At 41.6% G+C, this 22,608-nt stretch overlaps 1 protein-coding gene across 2 annotated transcripts in view; it reads left to right on the forward strand.

The window, feature by feature from the left end:
* The window catches only part of BCAS1 (brain enriched myelin associated protein 1), an 89,655-nt gene extending 80,647 nt beyond the window's left edge, over positions 1-9,008 (forward strand). For both annotated transcript variants that reach the window (XM_075011497.1, XM_075011498.1), the window contains one exon: positions 8,039-9,008. In XM_075011497.1, the coding sequence (XP_074867598.1) occupies positions 8,039-8,113 (75 nt within the window). In that variant the 3' untranslated portion in view covers positions 8,114-9,008. The remainder of the gene's footprint in view (positions 1-8,038) is intronic.
* Positions 9,009-22,608: the final 13,600 nt, after the last annotated feature.

A 22,608-nucleotide genomic window follows, 5' to 3' on the forward strand; every position in this document is an offset into this window, starting at 1 on the left:
GATATTACCTCACCAACATGGTAAGCAGTAAGAAAGCTAGTTCACAGATCAGCCACTTGCCTCTGATAAGAAGTCTTCTTTCTCAACAACCAATGCCAGGAACACAGAAGTCAGGCTCTTTCTAGTAGCTTTTTATAAATCATTTGGCAGGAAGCAACTTTTCCTCTCTCCTCACCACAACAGAGAGACTGAATGTAACCTGCTGTGAGGTCACTCCTGACTTCAGACACTCATCCAAGACAAGCTGCACCCTTTGATATTCCCACTGCTGGGAAAATGATGAGGACATCTTATTTGTAATTAATCTGCTTGTGATAGGTTATTTAACACTTATTTCCCGCAACTCTACTTGGCTATGGCTACACTGCAGCACCATCTTGAAATAGCTATTTTGAAATACACAGCTACACAAATTTTTTAGGAATAAGGTTCTTTTGAAAATGGGATTTACTTTTGAAAGAGCCACATCTATCCTGCTTTTTTCTTTTGAAAGAAGAATATGCAAATGAGGTGTCCAATATGCAAATCTGCACCTCATTTGCATTTTCAATTTACCTCATTTGCATGCCTCTTTGAAAGCACAATGCTAGTGTTAACACAGCCACAAAATGCATTTTGAAATAGCACCCAGATATTTTGAAATAGCATTTCTGGGTCCATAGAACTATTTCCATTGGAGCCCATTATGCCTTATTTTGAAATAGTGCTCTTCCATGTCTCAGTAGTCCCTATTTCAAAACAGCAATTTCGCAATAGGCATTATTCCTCTCACTTTGGCTGTCGCTATACTACCCCTTCCGGAAGGGGTGTGCAAATGTGGCCAATTGGAAATGCAAGTGAGGCATGGATTTAAATATCTCATGCCTCATTTGCATACTCACACAGGATCTCAGTTCTGGAAGAGCTGATTTTGAAAGCCAAAACAGCCGTGTAGATGGGGTTCCTTTGAAAGGAAATCCTGCTCTCAAAAGCACTGTTCTTCCTAATATTTTTAAGGAAGAAGGGTGCTTTCAAAAGCGGGATTTCCTTTCGAAGGAACCCTGTCTCTATGGCTGTTTTGGCTTTCAAAATCAGCTCTTCTGGAATCGAGATCCTGTGTGAGTATGCAAATGAGGCAGGAAATATTTAAATCCATGCCTCATTTGCATTTCTGATTGGCTGAATTTGCATACCCCTTCCAAAAGGGAAGGGCAGGGTAGCCACAGCCTTTGGGGATTACCAATTTCAGAATAATTCACCTACTATTTCAAAATTATTTTGAAATAGCATGTGGACAGTCTAGATGACAGCTCAGTTATTTCAATATAAGTGCTGTTATTTCAGAATAACCAGGTAGTGTAGCTGTGGCCCCTGTGAGGTGGATAGGAAAGAAACTAAAACTGAGCCCACAACCACTGCCCCGAAGAGGAAAGAGGAAGTAGAACCAAACTTAAATTGACATGGATTCGAAAACTAGCCTTTTTTAGAACATTAGCTTATGAAGTTAAACTGTTGTTTGGAACAACATGACTCATTTTGAGGCAGATGTTTTTCTGCCTCATAAGCAGTGTTTGATTTACATGCATTTCACAGAACTGTAATCTATCCAACACTGCTGTTTGCATTACCAAAAGAAAAAAAAAATCTATATTGGCTGGGGAAGGAGAAGGACGGAAACTTAATTCTTTCTGCATAATCTCTTAACAAGAATTAAGCCACTTGCATTTTTATGTTCTGTTTAACATATATATCACTTAGAGGCCTTGGGTGAAATCTGGCCTGCTTAAACTCTGAGGATATTTTGCCATTGAAATCGGAGCAGCCAGTATTTCACCCACGATCTTCAGAGACTCCAAGTATTAATCGTGTCCATTGACTTCCATTCACCTGCAGCCACTGCTTAATTTGTGCTAGAGCTTTCCAGGGCTGAGCCCTGGCACCTCTGGGCTTGGCAGTTTGTAGTCCCTGCACCAATGTGCTTGCCACACTAGTTAAGAGAAGAAAAAAAATCCTTGAACCCCAGCACCTCTTTCATTACAAAATAACACTGGCTGCAGCTCCCACTGAAGTCAAGGGGTGATCCTGTTGCTCAGCATCCTTTGGGAGAAGTAGGACTCTAGCTCAGAGCTCCTTTAACATCATTGCACCCCAACCTCCTTCTGCTGACAAAGTCTCAGTCAGGGAGGGGGGCAAAGCCTAAGCCCTACCACTCTGGGTGGATGGGAGGGGACGCAAAGCTAACCTCAAGGACTTCATCTCCAGGCAGGGAGCCTTGAGCACACAACCTGAGCCCTGCTGCCCAGGCCTTGACTATGGCCCTGGGCAGCGGGGCTCAGTAGGCTCAGCCCTAGGGCAAGATGAGCAAGGCAGTAGCCTTGGACCCCACACCTTTAGGGCCTGGCACTCCAATTGGCTATAGCATCCACTGGCTGAGCCCTGCTGACAGTGTGCCACCTTTGGTCCTGCCCACCAGCCAGGCCCCACTGGGCCAGCTCTGGGGCTCAGGCTTCAACTCTTGGCCCCAGCATGTCTAGGCCAGCCCTGGTGACCCCATTCAAAGTAGGTTGCTACCCTCTTTGGGGTCCCAACCCACAGTTTAAGAACCACTGTCCTAGTTAATGCCTACTGTTCTTGTAAAAACTGGTCCCAGTTATTACATATGTGCTCCTGGGTACCTGTAGTCTCCCACACACCCAAATCTGTGGGCACACACGTATAACTGGGGGTGTATGCACCATTTGACTCACAAGCATGCTGGGTGCTCACGCATCTTGAAAACTCAGCTCATGTTATGTATACTTGTAACCAACCCCACTTTGGCCAACAGTATGGATTGAGCATGGGACGTCCTAGTGTAAACCCATGAGCTTCTATTGCTTGATCTAAAGGATTTGGCTGCCAGTGATAATAGATTTGTTAACCTCTTATGTGAACTGAGTGGCAAGTCTTCACAAGGATTACAAATTGACCAGACAAATCTTTGCTATCTCCACTGTTTCTAGAAATAACAGGGAATTTCTTTCTTGGTTTGAATTCTGCAGAAATGAAATACTGTAGGCCAAATACCAATGTCTTTTCTCCAAGTTCTCACTGAAGTCAATGAGCAAGCAAGGGCTTCTGTATTTGTAGAAAACAGGTTTTTTATTTATATTGTGTTGTTCAGACAAGCTGCATCCAGGATCTTTTCAAGCAATTTAGGTCACCAGTACTTATGTCAGCAGAACTTCTGTCGCTCATGTGTGGCAAAAGCCAACTCCCTGAGCAACATAAATATGCTGGCATAAGTGCTCATGTGCGCAGAGCTGTGTTAGTGGAGATTCTCTCCTGCTGACACAGTTACTGCCACTCCTTGAGCTGGTTTTATGATGCTGATGGGAGAATTCTCTTCTGTCAGCATAACATGGCTACATGAGCTTTATCCCTAGAGCTGAGCCACGGTATGCTTGTAAGTGTAGATGTGGCCTTTAATAATTACAGTATTGGAATAATTGCAAAGAGATGAGGAAGCAAACAAGAAAATATATTTAAATATGAAAGTCAATGAGGTGGGAGAATGTCTTAGATGCAGAGCAGAAAAAGCTCCTGCAGCAAGAGAGATGAGACTGTGTATGGAAAGGAGAGGTGGGTACTTCTACAAGCACATGAAGCGAAGTGAGAATAGACAAAGACTCCCAGAGACATTTTTATTGCTGCTTTGTATTTCTCATGCCTGATATTAATATGGCCATGTAGTGAATAATTTTTTCTTGTATTAACAGAGCCCTGAAGTACTCTGGGATCTTTTTTGAACAGAATAACCCCTGAGTTTTTTAATTAACACACACACGAAGAGAGAAAGTAAAAGTTTAGATTTATAACAGTACAGTTGATCTAGCCAGTTGGCTAGCTCTTCAGCTGACAAAGACAACCCACTCCTCAGGTTGTTACAAGATCCTTTTTTTTTTTTTAAAGTGATTGGAGTTATGCATCTCCTAGAACTGGAAGGGACCTTGAGAGGTCATCTAGTCCAGTCCACTGCCTTTGGGGCAGGACCAAGCATGACCCCTGACATCTATTTGTCCCAATCCCTGAATGGCCTCCCCAAGGACTGAGCTCACAACCCAAGGTTTAGCAGGCCAATACTCAAACCACTGAGCTATCCTTCCCTGTACTACACAGGGAAGATGTGCAGGAGATTTTTACCACTTCAATCCAGAAAAATATTCAGCATTTAAAACAGAAACATTCCTCCAACTGAAATATGACAGTATATTATCACACCTTCATGCACTTACAACTCAACGTTACCCATGTCTAAGAAAGCCAATTCCAAATCCTTCCAAAGATCAACACTTTCGAATACAATAATAGTTCTGAGAAGACCAAACCAATCTAAGTAAAAAAGTCCACACTGCAAGTTGTAATAGTGAATCTAAGAGTAATAACATATATATAACATCCTTCATTCAACGTATCAGTCCAGAAATCTGATAACAGCTTCTCTGATTAAGTGCTGAGCTCTGGACTGATAAAATTGGTGGAGAAGATATTTTAGCAGAAGTGGAAATTCTCTAGACCTATGTGTCTCCATACTCCATTGTGCATTTTCATGGTCAAAGTCCTCTATATTGTCCCTTGAAATCTGGCCAGCTGTTTTAAAACAGAACTCTGAATCTATTGATTCTTCTGAGAAAGGACACAGTGTAAAGGAAACAGAATGTGCAGGTATGGTCTAGATTAGAAAGTCCAGATCAGGCATCTGTTCCTAGATACTAGTGGAATAGATTATGCTATTAAACGAAATGTACAGCAAAAATGGTATAGGTCTTTCAGAGATCAAGGGTTGACTACTTGAACTTCATTTAGAAAAGCAATACAATTTTGTGGATGTTACATAAGCAAGAGAGGAATTCACAGCCTAATAAAATGCAAAGGAGTTTAGGGGAGAGTAGGAATCAGGAAAATGTACATTTATAAAAGCTAGGGATTAATGGCCTGAATTTCATAAATTGGACAACTCAAAATGAAATAAATGGAAACCATGGATACACGCCATGTCTGAAAACACTCTCGGAAACTATCTGAATCAGGATCTACTGTGCGTATTGAAGCCATGCTTTTGCCGAATGCATTCTGAATCAAAATTGCCCTTCTACCACACCATTCCTGATCCCACACTAAGAATAGATACAATCCAAATTAAATGAGTTCCAGGTTAGCACTCATCAGGGTTGCACAGGAGTAACTGAGAGCGGAGTTTGGACCAGTGAAGCCACACCTGTTCTTTTATCTGAAGGCAGATCTGGAATTTGCTTATTAAAACCAGAGATCTCAATACTTTGTTTCATAAAAACAAGAGCCTTGAAAATTTGAGTTAATATTAATGGGAGGCCAGCCTACTTTATAGTTTCCAGTTTTATTCAGTAAGCCACTGAAAACTGGCACCACAAACAGGATGACCTGTAGGTAAACATTAATAAATGATGCTGTTTGGGAAATCTGCTAAGTGAGTCAAAATGAGTTCACTTCCAGCCTGTAGTATTTAAAGGAAACAGGGCAAAGAGTCACCTCTTATTTCCTAAGCTTAATATATTCATGCATTGCACAGACATAATTACAGTTGACAGACTTCAAGCTCATTAGCTAACACTGGCGAATCTTTTAATTGATGTCCAGTTTCTTTTTGCTGGCTAAATGTGGAATGATTAGTGTGTTTTGTATCGTCGATTTATAATTATGGTCAGCTACCAATATTGATGCATTTCAAAAGTAATGGTCTGTGCTATCTACAGAGCCTAACTAGTTGGAGGCCATTTAATTCTAGACACAGTGGTTCAAATTCAACTTGGGTGTAAGCAGATGCAACTCAGGTCACCACAGATTGTACAGGATAAAACACAGCACTTGTTGTCCCACTGTGGTGGTGGCTGTTTTGAAAGATAGTTTTTTTTTAGGAATGGGGGCAGGTTGGGGAGTTATGCTGTGATTTTTTAGAACAAGAAAAATAAAAGGGAGCAGCTCATTAATCTGACCACATCAATTAATGTCAAAGATCTGCTATTGCTTTTCTAGCGGAGGACGTCAAGGGCCTGATTCATCATGAGATTACAACCAGTCTCACATTGGAGTAACACAGTGGTGAATCAGGCCCCTAATGTATCAGGCACAGTCAAGTGGCAAGTGCAATAAGAATCCTCTCAACAGTGATTTGTTAGACATTTCAGAGCAGTAGCCAGTGAGATGGCATTTTCTGAGAGGATGAAGGACAGAACTTATGGGGTAAGAGGATACAGTTGTTGTTCCAGGCTCTCTCTCTTGTATGCATTTCAGCTGAGTATGTAACCAGTTCACAACCTCATCATCATCATCACCACCATGGGCTCAGCGCCCATTGGCGTCTGATGTCTCTCTCGCTATTTTCTTCCATCTTTCCCTGTACAGTACAGAGTGGCTTAATGTAGTTAGCAACTAGACTAGCTCTAAACAGAATTCACCACCACACACAAAGTAATTAATAACTACTGTGTTTTGCACTACACTGACACACAGGTGTCTTCCTTTACCTAGCCTGCATCATACATAGGATTCCCTGCTCAGATTAGTTTGGCTAGTCCCCCTTTCTTCCACTTCTCTGTAATGCTGTATGTCCCAGAATGAATTTAGCAGTGCTCCATGGATTTCTGGTGCCACTCCATGTGCATGTTCTCTCCAACAATAGAGCTACCACTAGAGGCATGAGTGACAGATGTCCAGATTCTCTAACAGTGCACTGAATACACACAGACAGAACGGTACTTATAGCTGCAAGCTGACACGTGGCACTTGTCTACAGAAGGAAATCTTTTAACCAGTTTTAAATTTGGTCCAGCTGAACTGTATTTTAAAACTGATCAGCTCTGTAGTTTAGACGTGGGCTTCAAGTTAGACCGTTTAAAAAGTACGTCCTTCAAAAGTACTCAGCTGCTTTTTGCATGTTTCTATTTATTGTGCTGGTTTCAAGATGGGTGAAAATAGGCCTGGGCACTTCACATCACCTACAACAGGTTTTACAGTATGGCTTTAACAACTAGGCAAATTGCACCTAATGTAAGACAAAGCCATATCTGTGTTGTGAATAGAGCTGATGTACCTCACTATGTCTGTTATAACTGAAACAGAGAAGTGTCAGGAACAGTTCCCCAAACAGTTGGATTTGTAGCATATTTTATGAAGAACTATTCTAGAACCACAATATGGTATGGTTGGCTGTAGTGCAGTTCTCTGATAACTGTAAACCCTGCCCAGGAAATTACCAGACAGAACGAGCAACAGACATGTTTAGCTTTAGTTGTGATTTGCATAATTTTACTCCCACTGTGGCAAGTGTGCAGATGTGGCTCCTACTCTCAGTACAGGTTAGACCTTTAAAGGCTGGACTTCCATAGTCTTTCATCCCCCTGGGTTCTCTCGATTTGGAGCATTCACGGGGAGAAAACAGGCTGTGCTCAGCAACTCCTCCCCTGCCCTCTTAGAGGTTTGTGAGCCATTTGCAGCGCTCAAGCTCAGGGATGGAGGGGAAGGAGCAGGGATGCAGTCGAGCCTCACAGACCTGCATTCCTGGCCCCAGCCACGGGGCTCCACAGCGCCCCCCTACTTTCCCAAAACACCCCCTCCCCGAGTCTCTCATTGGTCAGGTCTGCCCCCCCTCTGCTATGACCCTGCAGCCAGCAGGCCAGCATTTACTCCCCTGGTCTGGCAGATTCCCTAGTTCAGGACTATTGTGTTGGAACTAGGAGTGGGGGGTGGGGTGCTGTAGCAACCACTGACTTGAAAGAGTGTCCATTATACACATGGTTTAAAGTTTGATGGCTATCAGCACCCCCACTAGAAAAATTCTTCCCCACCAGTCTATTCACCCAGATGCTAGACCAGGGAGGTACAAACTGAGGAGACTATTAAAAACTGAGTAAGGGAGGAGAACTGAAGAGAGGTAACACCAGTGGAAAAGTCTGTTTGTAAAGATCTAAAACATAACTGCAGATGTAATTGTACTTTAGCATTGTTCAACTATTTTTACATGTTTCTATATATTCTTCTTCAGGGGCCGAAACGGATGTCTGATGCTGAAGTGCAAACAGATCCAGTGTCTATTCTACCTGCTGGAAAATCCAAGTAATGAATATACTGCCTGCTGAAGAATCAGCCACTCTCTCTGAGCTCCCTTGCAGTAAAGCTGTCTCATTATTTCCCTTTCTATGGCTGTCATCAAAAGAGGGCCATGCTGAAGACTAAAGCAAACATTTGTGGACATTTGAGTGTATCATTTATAAAATGCGTTAATTAGATGTTAGTAAGCAACTGTAAAGGTCGTTGTGTAATATTATAATTAAAGAGAAGTCATGTGGGTGATTGTTAATCTGTGGGGCTGAGATGGTGTATAGGTAAAGTGAGAAGGTGGCAGTGGAAAAGGATGGAATAAGTGCACGTGATGAAAGGAATGCCATTTTTTGTGGCAAAACAGTGAATAAAGATTTCTCAGCTCGAGGGCCTTGGAGAAGTCATGCAAAAAAATCAAATTGTGGTAAATTTTATTTTTAAAAGAAAATACCAACCAGCCTGACATAGTTTGTCATTATGCTGTAATTAGCAAGGTCTGCAGTATAACAGAATCCGTGGTTTTAAGGTTATGCTTCAGATTGTTCTGCACATTATTAATGTAAATTAAAAGGCTAAAATGCAAAGGCTTGAAATGATTTAAAGCACAATTTCGTCCTTGATTTGGTGAGGTGGAATAACACAAAAATAACTAAATAAAAATGCTTAAGTTATTAATACAGCACAAGGGGGCGCCAGATTCTCCACTCCTATTAATTCAGAGGATGTATCTACAATCTTATGTTGTTAATGTTTTTCAGAGTTGGGGGAAAAATACCTTAGTTGTTTTGTCAGATAATCATCTCCATTCATGTCTGTATTAAATCCTAACAAAAACCAACCTTAAGACTGACCGTGATTTTCCCTGCTTTACAAAACTCCTGGAATAATCAGGGTTAATAAATTTTACAAAATAATTTCAGATTTCTGTGGTTTATTCAACCCTTCTGCTAACTCAGACAGGAAACTGTGGGACTGACTTTTTAATACATCACAACATCTGAATTATAGATTATTAAATCATGCATAAATCCATATATGCAACCAAATAGTTTTCCTTCAAAAATAAATCATTTGCATCTTTAATACTTAACTGAAAATCCTTATAAAGGGACTCAGGTTGTCCCTGTTCTTAGATCACTGAAACAAAAGCCATTCTTGGGTGCTGAATAAATATCTGTCATCCTCCCTGAGTGCAAGAATAGATTAGAATTGAAAATCAGGTTTCAAACTTCAGTCCTTTCCAGATATCATCGTTGGAAGCAGAATGGATTCTGTAGCATCTGCAGAACTACATTCCTGATGAGTATTAGGAAAGGAGAGGTGAGGAGCTTTGTCTTCCTCATTAGGATCCTTTGTCAGTAGATAATAACGCTTCAGTGGGCCTCTGCAAACCCATAGTCTTGTGATTGATGGCCAAACTAGCGCCTGTGTTATGTGCTCAGAAAACTACATTTGTCTTTTAATAATTACAGCACTTGCTATTCTTCTCCCAAGCACAATGGGCCTTTAATCTGATGTCATATACAATGATATAAATCAAGAGAAACTTAGAAAACCACTGTATACATCTTAGGCCTTATCCACAGCTCACTGGTTTTACACCTATGTTATTCCATTGACTGCAACGAGTCAATGAATCAGTCCTGTTAGAACCAGCTCTGTCAAATTTAAGTTAGCTTCCTATTTTCCTACTGCTCTACTCCACAAAGGAAAAAGTAATGTGGCACAAAATCAGCAATAAGCCTTATAGTTACAAAACAAAAAGCAGTCAAGTAGCACTTTAACCTTCTAGTTACAGTGTGAGGCATCTCTATTCCAACTGAACTGCATCTACAATAGAAGTTGTACCAGAATAACTAATTTCAGTTACCAGGAAAAAAAAATCTCCCCTAACCTGACCTTTTATAATGCAAAGTCTGTGTGAGGGCCAGACCTTCCTTAGAAGAGAAATTTGTCACTACAATAGAAACAGGGAAGTGACTGCTCAAAAGAGCAGTATGAATAATGATTTTTTTCTCCCCACTGGCATCTTCATTCCTAGGTTGTTGAGGTTTTTATTTTTTCTTTGTTTTTTAGCAAATCAAAAAAAGTAAGAAAAAGTTTTGCAGATTTTTGTTTCAACATTTAATTTCCTTTTCGACCTTTAAAAATCAAATTGAAGGAAATTTTGAAACAAGTCATAGTGAAACAATTTTTCAGTTCAAAAAAGCCAAGTATGATTGTGGATGACTTCATGTCACTAAGTGGCTAATACCAATGAAATAGCATTGGCAGGCCCCGTTACACAGGAATTACCCCTTTCATGTGATGCCTCTCTGCTTCTTCAAAGCTTGTAATCTTCCTGTTATCAGAGTCAGCCTTCTCATAAAGTAGCACCACATGCAGCCCTAAGAGGAAAAAAGGTCTTAGGGGATGAATCCACCATTCAGCTGAGCTTCCTGGTTCCCAGTGCCATGTTACTAAATTTAAATATTTTTAGATGTTAGGTGTTCCCATAAAGATTGAGAGTTTATTTGGTAAGTGGAGCTTGGTCAAAGCTGCAGCCAAAGACAAAAGGGAAAGGTTGCTAATCTTTCTAGGTTCCCGGACCAAAATGCTGCATTTAGCTGCAGTTGTAAAGGACTCACAGGAGGAACATCACTGAATCAGTGCTATCTTTTCCTTTAAGATTTTGGAGAGCAAATCACATTGTACCAGAATATTGCAACATATCCAGTGATCTTAAGGTAGCATTTTGAAAGAAATAAAATTTTAAAGACAAATATGCTGTCTCAGGCATAAGTAAACTTCCTAGGAATTGAGTTTAAATAAATAGCTGCCATTTGGGTAAGAAATGTCTCCCACTAACTGGCAGTGATTTATAGACTGCTCTCCATAAAAGAACTCATTCAACAGTTGAGTTGCTTTGCATTCTATGGCCATGTGTTCTCCTCACTACAGGATTAGTTTTCTTTCAGCCAGGCTATGCAGTGGAAATGCAGAAAAACAATTTGATTCTTGTAAAGTTCCATGCTGCAGGTTTTTTAAACTGCAAGCAAATGATCTTTGATGAAAATACCCAAGGACTCAGTTGTTCTCCTTTGAAAACTGGCCAGGGGCCCAACTTTGTTAATCTGAGTGAGGCCAATAGTTGATATTTCAAGGCTAAAACTGTCCTGAGCTGACTCAGTAGCACATATGTATACATATTATACATACAAATGTGCGCACACACACACACACACACACAGCTTGAGTAAACCAGTGTGATTTCCAGCATCATGTAGTCCAATGTGGATTTTATGCAGAAATAGCCACTGAATTATAAAGGCAACCGAAGTATAGAATTTGACTTTAGTGTTTTGGCTTTAGTGTTTTATTTCTGTACTAAGTCTTGCCTAGAGACCTGTGCAAAACCAAGATCCCATTGTGTCTCACATCTGTCTGGCTACATCTACTATCTTTTGTCTCATACATATACTACAAATTTTGTGGGGTATAGGGCACATTTTTTTCTGTGTGGCACAGGGCATTGTTTTTGTTCTGTGTGTGTACAGCACCTAGTACAATGTGGTCCTTTCGCAGGACTGGAACTGGTAGGTGCTATGGGAATACAAATCAACTGTACACTTGTGCTAGGCACTGTACAGACTGTGAAGAGCTCCTTGCTGAAAAGCTTAGGCACAGATCCACAACGGGCTCTTAACTTCCCTTGAAATCAGTATGTTTGTGGATCTAGGCCACAGTATCTAAATGGGCAAAGAGTGGGGAAAAGGAAGTGTCGTTATTCCTATTTTATTGATGGGAAACTGAGGCACAACAAAATTCAGATTGAGGCCTTTAGCAAATCTGGCCCTAAATCACTTGCCCAGGGTCATTCAGCAAATCTGCAGCCAGGAACTGAACTCAGCTTAAATGGATACCAGTTTGGTGCCTTGCCAGGGCCACAAGAGCCTTCCCTGGTTGATTTATTAATGCTACTGGCATTAATTGTTCACTCTGGCTTTTCCTACATGTGGGTCAAGACGACTAGTTTGTGACTACAGATCCAGTAAAAGTTTTGTAGGTGCTTATATTAAAAAAATAATGCCTGTAATGCTGGGAGCAATCAAAAAAAAACATAACAACTCTCCAGTGAAGTGAATGATGCGGATTAATTATGAAAGCACTGTGGCATAGGTATTATTCCTATAACATTCTTACCTGATTGGTTGTTTATTTAAGCTGCGTGCCCTAACTGAACTGCATGCAGATGTAAAAATGTTCATAATGTTTGCAGCCTGAGAGTTGGCCTTTACAGATGGTGACTGAGTTGAAGATTTATGCTGTACTGTGTATTTAACATTTGCAAATTAGTGGCCATATAGGACCTGGTTCTGGTCTCTCTTGGGCTATGTCCACACTACAGATTATACAGAAGCGGTAGGGAACCTCCAGCATGCCAGCCGGACACAGTTTGCCAGGGTTAGCCCTGCCAGTCCACCAGACATTTTGTTTACTAGAGTATCTGCAGCAAGCACCACTCGCAGCTCCCACTGACTTTTGTTCACTATCCCTGGCCCATGGGAGCTGTGGGAAGTGATGGCCCAGCCTGTGCCACTTCCGGCAGCTCCCATTGGCTGAGAACAGTAAACTGTGGCCACTGAATGCTGCAGGTGGTCATACCTGTGAATACTCAGGTAAACAAAGCATCTGACAGCCCATCGGGGTGAACCTGGTGACCTGTGTCCACCTGGGTGCCAGAGGTTCCCCACCACTGCCTTACAGACTTTACAGCTGTACCTCTGAAGCTGTGCTTCTGCAAGATCGCCTGTGCAACTGTTCTATGAAAATGGCAATGTTCTCTCTTGTCAGCATAATGAAACCACTCACAATGAGCAGTGGTAGTTACATTTCTGTCCACCCTGGCATGTCACTCAGTTAAACTTATGGTCAGTGTGGGGCGGGGGTGTTTCTTCTTTCCCCCACAGCCGTTGCTGATAGAAGTTTTAACAACAAAAGTGCTAGTGGAAATAATAGCCTTACATCAAAACCCTCCTTATGTGAGTCAGATCCAAATCCTATCAGAGCAGAATCTTACTCGCTGTGTACAATGGCATTGTTGCTTTAAGAGATTAGGAGCCAGGTTCAGATCTGAGATCCCAATCTAGCTCTGCAAGTGAGTAACAAAGCACCAGCCAGTATGTGCAGATGAACTTCATATTGCAGTTTGAGTAAGGGCTCTTGTTTTTTATGGCAAGGCTGCTGCCTGTGCCTATCAACACTCACAAGAGTCCTTTCAGCTGATGTATGCAACAAAATCCATTGTTTAGTACAAAAACAATAGCCACACTTCCTTTGTGAAATGATAAGCAGAAAGTGCTACCAGCATTTGTGGAGAGAACTGTTCCCATTTGAGGGGTTACTTGTGGAATTGCTCTAACTTCCCTGTATGTCCTTGAGAGTATCGGTGAAGGGCCTGGCATAGCTACAGACTCCACCTCTTGTGGATAAACACCCTAGGTCTTTACTGGCAATATGAGCAGGTTAGTACTTCTAACAGCACAAAAACAGGAAATTCTGCACCAGCCCTAAAGAAAGCTGAAGATACATGCAAAATAATGCATGAAGTGTCCATTATTTATTTAAAAATACACGCACACATCAATGAGGAGCCTTGGAGAGTAAGTCCCTTATCAAGATTCCTTAGTTTTACTTACTCATTTTCTATTAAATTTGTTGCCTAGTAAACCATTAAAAAGAATCTAAGCTACTTAAAAGGAAGTATTAACCAGCGTTTAAATCAGTAAAGAACAGAGTCCAAACTTATTCCTTATTTCACCTCACACACTGCATAGGTAATGAAGTTCTTGAGGCATTTGAGATTACCCATGGTTATCTAGGGTTTTTTTAACATGAAGAATTTCCTGAAAGGAGAGAAAAGCACTTGCTGATTATTGCAGTCTATTGACTGCATGTGTGTTCAGTAGAGCAGGCCAGGAAGCAAAACTTTGTTATAAACAAAGCCTAAACTTTTGACAAATTCAGCTCTGGATCTGTACATTGTAGACTCGCCCCAGTTAGGGTATAGAATCACAGAACTGACACTGGAAAGAGCCTCAAGACATCTAGTCCAGTTCCCTACACTCATGGCAGGACCAAGCACCACTGAGAGCATATTTAGAGAATTCTTAAATACATTTAACCCTAATAAGGGCAAGAGGATAAATCTGCAAAATTCTCACAATCCAATATTTTCTCACTGAAAGTTTATTTTTAGTGTTTTTTCCAGCCCACTCCAGGGCCAGATCCTCAGCTGGTGTAAGTTAACATCACTGACTTCAAGCACATCAGTTCACACCAGCTGGGACTCTGGCCTCTATTCAGTCTTTTGAACCAAACTTACGACTAAGAAAAAACAGGAAATCCTAACTGAGTAATGTTAATTGTGGCTGATCCCTATGTATACCAGAATGGTGTATTCTGTCTCCATACTACCGTATTCCAAATGTAAATAAATGACAGTTTTAAAACCAGAAATTATGCCCTGAGCGTACCAGAAAGAAAACTCTGCTGGCTATTTAACATGACACTTGCAATACTAAGTCACTGTAGGAACTGGCCCTTTTTTGGACCTGCGTTATGGGGTGCATAGAGCTCATGCTATCACAGGCTTGAGAGAACTGGCAAACAGCTCCTCACCTGGGGCTGATTAGTAGCCCTGCAAAAGCTGGAGGCGGATTAAAAGGCTGCAGGACAAAAAGGAGAGAGGTGCCTACCAAAGAGGCTGAGGAAGCTACCGAGAGCAAGGGTCTCCATCAGTAGACAAATGGGAAGATGCCCACATAGCCAGACCTGCAAAAGAAGGGGAGTCTGGGAAATAACCTACAAGAGACACATGCAAAGAAGCAGTAAATGATGCAGAGAAACTGATTCTGACTGCTGCACAGAGGATCTCTGGGTTCCTCTACCAACTCTAGCAATAGAGCTGCCTGTCCATAGGATGAGGTGAGGCGGCCACCCCAGGCCCCATGCTTTTGGGTCCTCTTTGGTAGCCACCCCACCTGTCCGATGGATGGAAGAGGAGGGATTGCATGGAGTAGGCAGTGGGTGATGTGGGCCAGCGGTAGCAGCAACTGCAGGAGATTGCCTCCACCTGGCCTCCTCCCTCCCACACTCATCACATCGTACTCCCCAGCTACCTCCCAGCTTGCTGTGCCCCACTTCTCTGCAGGTGGCTGTGTGGGGGTCGGGGAGGCAACCACCTGCATCTGCTGCTGCCATTTGCCATCCATCCCCTACCCTCGGTAATCCCAGTCCAGGATGGTCAGGGAGGGGCCAAGGGTGGGCCTGGTGACATGGGGGAGGATAAGGAGGATGCCCAGAGTCCCATTCCTGAGGCACAGGGAGGGCTTGCCACAGGCCCCACCCCCATTTGGGATGGGCCTACCTAGCAGTAGTGCTAGTAAAGCCTGAAAAACAAAGGGGTCTGAACCAGTGTTCCCTGCAAGCGGAGCACTAGCATGGCCATGCAGGAGAAACTCAGATGCTGCCCAGATGATTAGCAGAGTGCCCACAGATACATCTTTGTGTTTCTACTGGTGGTGGTACACATTTGCAACTGCCTTGGTGCACATCAAAAATTATTCCACACAGGCAGAAAAAATCCATGCACAGATGACAAAGATGAGCAGGAACATTGATCAGAATCACAAGAAGACAGATTCTACTGACCCTTCATGAGGGTGACTGGCCTTCTGACCTACAAGACCCTCCTACCCAGAGAGGAGACACACAAAACATCTAGCTGGAGTCATAGTGAGGAACTTACCAGACAAAGGTCTAAATTTGCTGAGTGCAATATGGTTACCACTCGCCACATGTGGCGAATGGAACACTGCAGTGTGGTGATTCAGCTCTGGAGCACATGTGGCTCATGGAGCCTTTAAATGTGGCTCCTCCTAGGGCTTCATGAGAGTGCTGCCAGCGTATGCATGCACCCAACCCATGGTGGGAGAAGTGTGTGGAGGCTCCATCTGCGAAATGGAGATGGGGGCAAACAAAAGGGAAGCTGAGGCAGACTTCTCCTAACACTCTGCTGAACCGCATGGGGGGACACCATCAGTGTTTCTTCAACCACTGGACAGTAAATAGGATACACCATTAGTACACAGAGTTTTCCTTTTGGAACTACATACTGAACAGAAAGAATTAAACTAATGACACCTGCTCTGCTTAGAAATCAGAGGTGCCAACAGGGTTAAGCTGCCACCTTATTTAGGTTAGAGAGTCTTTTAGGTGTCAGGCAAGTTCTCTGGGGCCAAATTCTATGCTCTTGACTCCTATGAACAGTTGATTAGATCATTAGACACATTAATGCTGGGTTGTCTGGATTTCTGCATCCATTTGGCCACAGAGTAATTTACATATTGAGTAAAAATACAAGACAGAAGTGAATGTAATGTCTTTGGTGTCTTCTCTGAGTGCTGACATGCTGTGCCAAATTTGCTTTGCTACACCCCTGTAATTCTAGACAAAACCCATAGGCTGTGCCTCTGGTTCTCCAGATTTACACCACTGTAAGGAGATCAGCATTTGTCCTGCTGTGTTCAAACACTGAATTCACAGGAACCTCTCTCTGCAGTTTTGGCTCATTTACTTTCTTTGGGCTAATAAGGAAGAAGCAGGGAACTGCCTATAGGAAAATTTGCATGGAAAATTAAACCTGCCTCAAAAACAAATTTTTAAACATGCCTGTTTGCATCTTTGGAATACGTGCACTTACCACATCACCTGCTTCCACATGCTGTAGTTACATAACTCTTTGTGGAAGATAGCTAGAAATCCTCCCACCTCACCTTGGCTCTTAGAAGGTTCAATTCAAACCAGAACTGGTTCTAGTGCACCTCATGCAGTGGGGGTGGCCAGGTACATGGGACATTGCAGGAGGTTTCGCGAAGAGTCAGAGGAGTGATATTGAGAACAGTCTGGAGGAGTGGTGGGGATTTTGCCAGCAGGGTTCTGTGGCTACTGGCCTCAACTTACGACTGGGTATGTTTATGGAGTGGAAAGTAGCTGATAGCATTAGCAGACCACAATCACTACTACAGTGCAGCAGCTGTAGCCTATGCGTGCAGAAGTCCTGCAACCTTGTCTCTATCCCTACATTGCTCCCTTTCCCAAGGGCTTTCCACAGAGGACTATAACTTCTCTGTGAACACACAGACTTGTGTATATTCTACAATATTTCTTCTGATATTGGATAATGAGCAGAGAAGCACTTGTTTCCACCACTCAATAGATAATGCCAAATCACTGATTAGTGTAGGAGGTACTCGAATGCTATGCTGACAAGGACCATACAAATACAGCTTGGAACTCTGTCATCCAGCAATGCCTGTATAATCCAGCATGATTTTAATTAGCTGGATGACTACTTATCATGGGTGTGGCCAAGTTTCCTGCATCCCATAAAGTTTGTTTAGAGCCACCAGTCCTGGCTCTCTGTGTTCTGTGCTATCATTTAGCTGTAATTTACCCTAAATGTCTTCTAAAAGCCCAGTAAGTAGTGAGAGTTTTGGTAACATGATAGACAGTATTGACCTCCTGTGGTCCAGCGAATTCTCTCATCTGGCACTTGAGTCAGGCTCTGAAGGTGCTGGATGACAGAGGTTCAACCTGTACCTGGGTACATAAATAGATATCTTAGATTAAACACAGCTGGTCAAACAATATAATTTCCTCAGGATACACCTGCTAAGATGACCACCTAGCTATACTTAAGCCACATGTAATGACACACATACAAACAACAGAACGCAGACCTTGCCTACACAAAGTAGTTGCATCACTTTAATCTAGGTTTAAGACCAAGGTTTAAGCAAGCTGGTGCAAATCCCTACAATAGGCACCTAAAATAAATCTGAGCACAATTTCAAGTGTTTCAACTGAGTAATTTAAGCCTTAGAAGAAATTTACTCATTTTTATGTATTTATTTATTGGCCTAAATATGGTAGTGACTGAATAGACAGAGAAAATACAAGGTCCCTGACTTAAAAGGATTTTCAGTTTATATTGGTATTGCATAGGCATAGAAAGATGATACAAAATTGAATATCAAAGGCATGCAAGGTTCTTAACTGACAGCATAGCATACAATCTAAGCCTAAGGGATAGAATACAAGAAACTCCTCCAGACTGCTCTCAGTATCACTCTTCTGGCTCCTGGCGAAAGCTCCTGCAATGTTCCACATATTCTAGATAATAGAGAGGTATACCAAGCAATGTGTAACACTAAAGAAAAACAAGATTAGGTATTAAGAAACAAACAAAAATGCATGCAGAGTATTTTATTTATCAACATCAGTAGAATGGTACATTGTAAACATACTGTATTTGCTGTATTTATTTGTATTTATTTTCATTATACTTTACTTATGGAAAATGTACCTAAAATTTACTCATGGTTAAAATGCTGGTTATTTGAGAGTTCCGGATGATAGAACGACGGCTATGAAAGGGTTTACTGTAAAACCCACATCCCTCACTGAAACAGATTTACCAGTACAATTGCAAAGTGTACACCAGCCCTTAGGCCTTCCTATATCTATATTTAGGCACTGTATTTTTGCCGGGGGGGGGGGGGGAGTAATTTTCCAGAGGTGCTCCTCCCTGCTAAAGGAAGTAGCAGGTTCTCACTGCCTCTGAAAAGCAGGCCACATCCATTCAGTTGCCTGAATATGGATTTACCAGTCTAATCTTAAACTCTTTTGCTGGAAAAACTTTCTCTCGGTCAATATTTATTTAAAGATAAACAACAATGCTAAAGTGTAACATGACTCAGGAATACGGGAGAGCATGCAGAAATAGATTGCCCCCCCCCGCCCCCGCATTAAATTCCTTTGTCACTCTGATGCTCAAAAGACATTCCAGAACCACCCAGTGCCATCGCACTGACTGCATTAATACACACAGAGCTGCACTGAACCTATGGACATCTTTGAAGTTAGAGTGAGGAACTCTGGAGTCTTTGTCAGCAAGTGGCACAGAATTTCCAAAGAAGTTAGGTTATTTTCTTAAAGGGGAAGTTGAGCTTTTATGGTGAATGTTCTCATCAATCTATTTTTTTTTTCAAGTGGTGCCTTTTAGCACAGATTTCCAGCCTTGACTCATTGTTTATATTACTACTGCAGTTCTCCTCTAACAAAAACACATTTGATATTGCATACCTCCTTTTAAATATATGGCATTCCTAATGCAAATGGCTGTAAAGGGAGCAACAAAAGAGACCTGAGAAAGAGATTCTGGATCTGTCTGGAGAATGTCACTCAAAGTGGGGAGGAAGGGGTTAAGGAAACTCCCAATGACTCAAAAGTCTTCACTTGTTCACCAGACACTAACGTGACAATCATCATGGCTAACTCAAAGTGATGTGATGATGTAAAATGGATCCTGAAGCACTTAACATATGGCACCTTGACAAAAACATATACTTTAAGAGGCAGTTCATTGTCCGTTAGCCTGAATTGTGTGTTCATCCTCCTGTCTCCTACTGGTGGTTGCGTTAGCTTAGCAAGCTGTGTATCTCTTTTAGCTGCTAAGGGAAGAAGTGAATATATTTTATTCCATTTCCATCAGATATGTTTTGTTTTCCCATCTTTAGAAAACAAACATCTTACTAACCACTGTAGGTGAAACAAGCACTGGCATTTACCATTACATAGAATGGTTATTGCTGGGAAGCAAACACCACTGAAATCACAACTGACCACTGACAGAACCACTTGTAAATGTCTATATTCTAGGACAGAAATAGTTGTTAAGGTTTTGCATACAATATTCTTCAGGTTGAGGTGTCTGATTTAAAGAACCTTGAAAGGGAGCCAGTTTTCAGAAAATCTTGAACACTCACCCTTTGAAAAATCAGGCACCCATAAAGTTCTTTACATTGAGCATTCAAGAACAGCGAGACCCCAAATCAATAGTCACTTGCAACTACAGTATTTTATCCATTGTGTGCCCAGTCCTAAATGTATTTTCCCAGATTAACAGAATGTAGGATTAAGCCCTGTATGTTTTGGAAAACACACTAAGGGCCCAATCTTGATCTTAATTATGCTGCAGTAATACCAGTAAAAATTTAATTTAGTGTAGCTCTTTTGAAGTTGTACTAGATCTATACAGGTGTAACTAAGATCAAGTCTAAACTAATGGGGAAGATGGAATTAGGACACACAAATCCAGATACATTACTTACGATCTTAATTCATGCATCTGAGCAGTCTCCACTGCAGGAGGTCACTGAAAGCAAACACTCTCATCAACTACCTTTACTCCTCGGGAGCAGCTGGAGTACCAGCACTTATGGGAGCATCCTCTGAGTTTGATTCAGCATGTTCCTACCAGATGCACTAAAATAGAACTCCAGCAGATTGACCATGACAGCTTTGATCTACTGCTAAGTGTAGACAAGCTCTTAAATCAAGGTCTACCCCTATGTTATTAGAGCTGGTGCATTGATCTATATGCTTCCCTTCATCCCACAAGATCAGTTGTTTGTTTTGCTCCTCCTATTACACTCATCACGGTCACTTGTTTGGGAAAAGAAATAAAAGAACAAATTAATAGTCATGAGTGGGATTTTTCAGGAGTGCCTAAGGAAGTTAAGCATCCCATTCTCCTTAAAAGTCAGTGGGAACCCAAGTTATGATTCAAAACGGTTACATGCACCCAGTTAGCCATGGTTTAGTCAACACTGCTTTTCCAGCTCAATCTTCTTCCATTGCATTTTTCAGAAATTCAGCAATCAATATTAAAATGAATCTTGAGATGGTTACGGTTTAATATCTGGCTTGTGAGTGGCTTATGTGTCAGGCAAATAATGAACAGTTTTTGACATCTAGAGGTCTTGTACTTTGGGTGAATGATTTCAGCACTAAGTGAGCTGAGGCAAGGCTAGCAGTGTAGTTAAAGGGATGTGCTGATGGAGAGAATGACAGACAAACAAACAAACCACAGCAAAGTCATAAGTGCTGACTACTCCCAATAGTAAATTATTAAAGATGGAGCTGATAAAACCAACACTGACATTAAAAATAATGTTACTCTGTGTGTTGATATTAAAATCAATCCTTTCAAGAGTAGACAATGGGAGAAACAAGATCACATTTATTTTACTCAGAAAGAACCAGTCTCTTTAGTATATAACTGAAGATACTTCAGTCAATACAACATTTTAAGCTTTTTAGGCTAAGAATTGTCTCTTAACTACAAGAAGAATTCCTGTGGCACCTTACAGACTAACAGCTATTTTGGAGCATAAGCTTTTGTGGGCAAAGACGTGCTTCATCTGACTGTGCCAGAGGACTACTTGTTGCTTTTGTGGATACAGACAAACACGACTACCCCTCTGATACTGGTCTCCTAACTACACATTTGTATAGGTGCCTAGCATAGTGGGACTATATTCCTCAATCCAGATCTTAGAGTACTATTGTAATCTAAATAAATGAATAAATAAATGAAGCAACTCCTCATAGGGAGGCCTGAGTACTAGCCAAAAAACAATTCAAGAATCTTTGACTCTGAATTGGACTTTGATGCTATTGTTTCACACACATTAAAGTTATTTAGAATTCTGATCTTGGTTAAATTGACATTAACGGCACTACCACTGCACAAAGCAGGCATAAGTGAGACTGGAATAAGGCCTGCCATACAGCCCCTAACATATCACAACAGGGTAATTATCCAAAACCTGTGTCAGAAATGCACTTCTGCCTCTGAGAGGCTGATGCACCACAAGTGGTAAAGCAGAAAGATGAAATGATGACTGCAGAAATGCACAGACTGTCTGCTTGTTTTCAAGTGAGTCATTGCAATATCATCCAACTTTATTAAGGTTGTAGCAGATCACAGTAGTTCCCTCCCCCACCCCTGCTACCCGCCAGGCAAGACTGCAACTTTCTTGAATTGCTTCCTCATGCTGCAGTTGAACTTCATTCTTAGCCATTAGAAGATGATTTGAAGTCACGGCCCAGTTCTCCTGCTTCATTGCTAACTTCTCCAAAGTCTGTCTCCCTATAACAGCCTTAAGCCCACCTGGTCTCTAAACTAAAACAGAAGAAAACACCATCTATTATACCACTTAAGAAAATTTCCCAGATTTAAAAAAATATATATATTATTTTCACCAATTTAATTATTTATACTGTTGAGTCATAGGGCCCCTATGGGTTATTGGTGCTGAGCCACAGTATTAGTTCAGTTTGTTTCTCGCTTTTACTGAGGTTGTGATGAAGACTCTGCAGGGTGTTTATTGCACTCTATACATTGCAGAGCATTACATATCAGCTCCCAAGTTTAGAAAACCACGTTACAAACTTTTGTCAGCACAGTGACTCCACTTGGAGCAATCAAACCTCACAAAGGTATCTGCTGCACTAACAGAGCTTTGGCAAATTGTATAATCCCAAGAAGCCTGTCCATGAAGTGCTTTCCTCAGTGCACGTGTATCCATATTCTCCCCACAAACACACAGTTTTTAGGGTTTCATG

This window comes from Carettochelys insculpta, chromosome 17 (genome assembly GCF_033958435.1).
Source record: "Carettochelys insculpta isolate YL-2023 chromosome 17, ASM3395843v1, whole genome shotgun sequence".
Taxonomy (NCBI): domain Eukaryota; kingdom Metazoa; phylum Chordata; order Testudines; family Carettochelyidae; genus Carettochelys; species Carettochelys insculpta.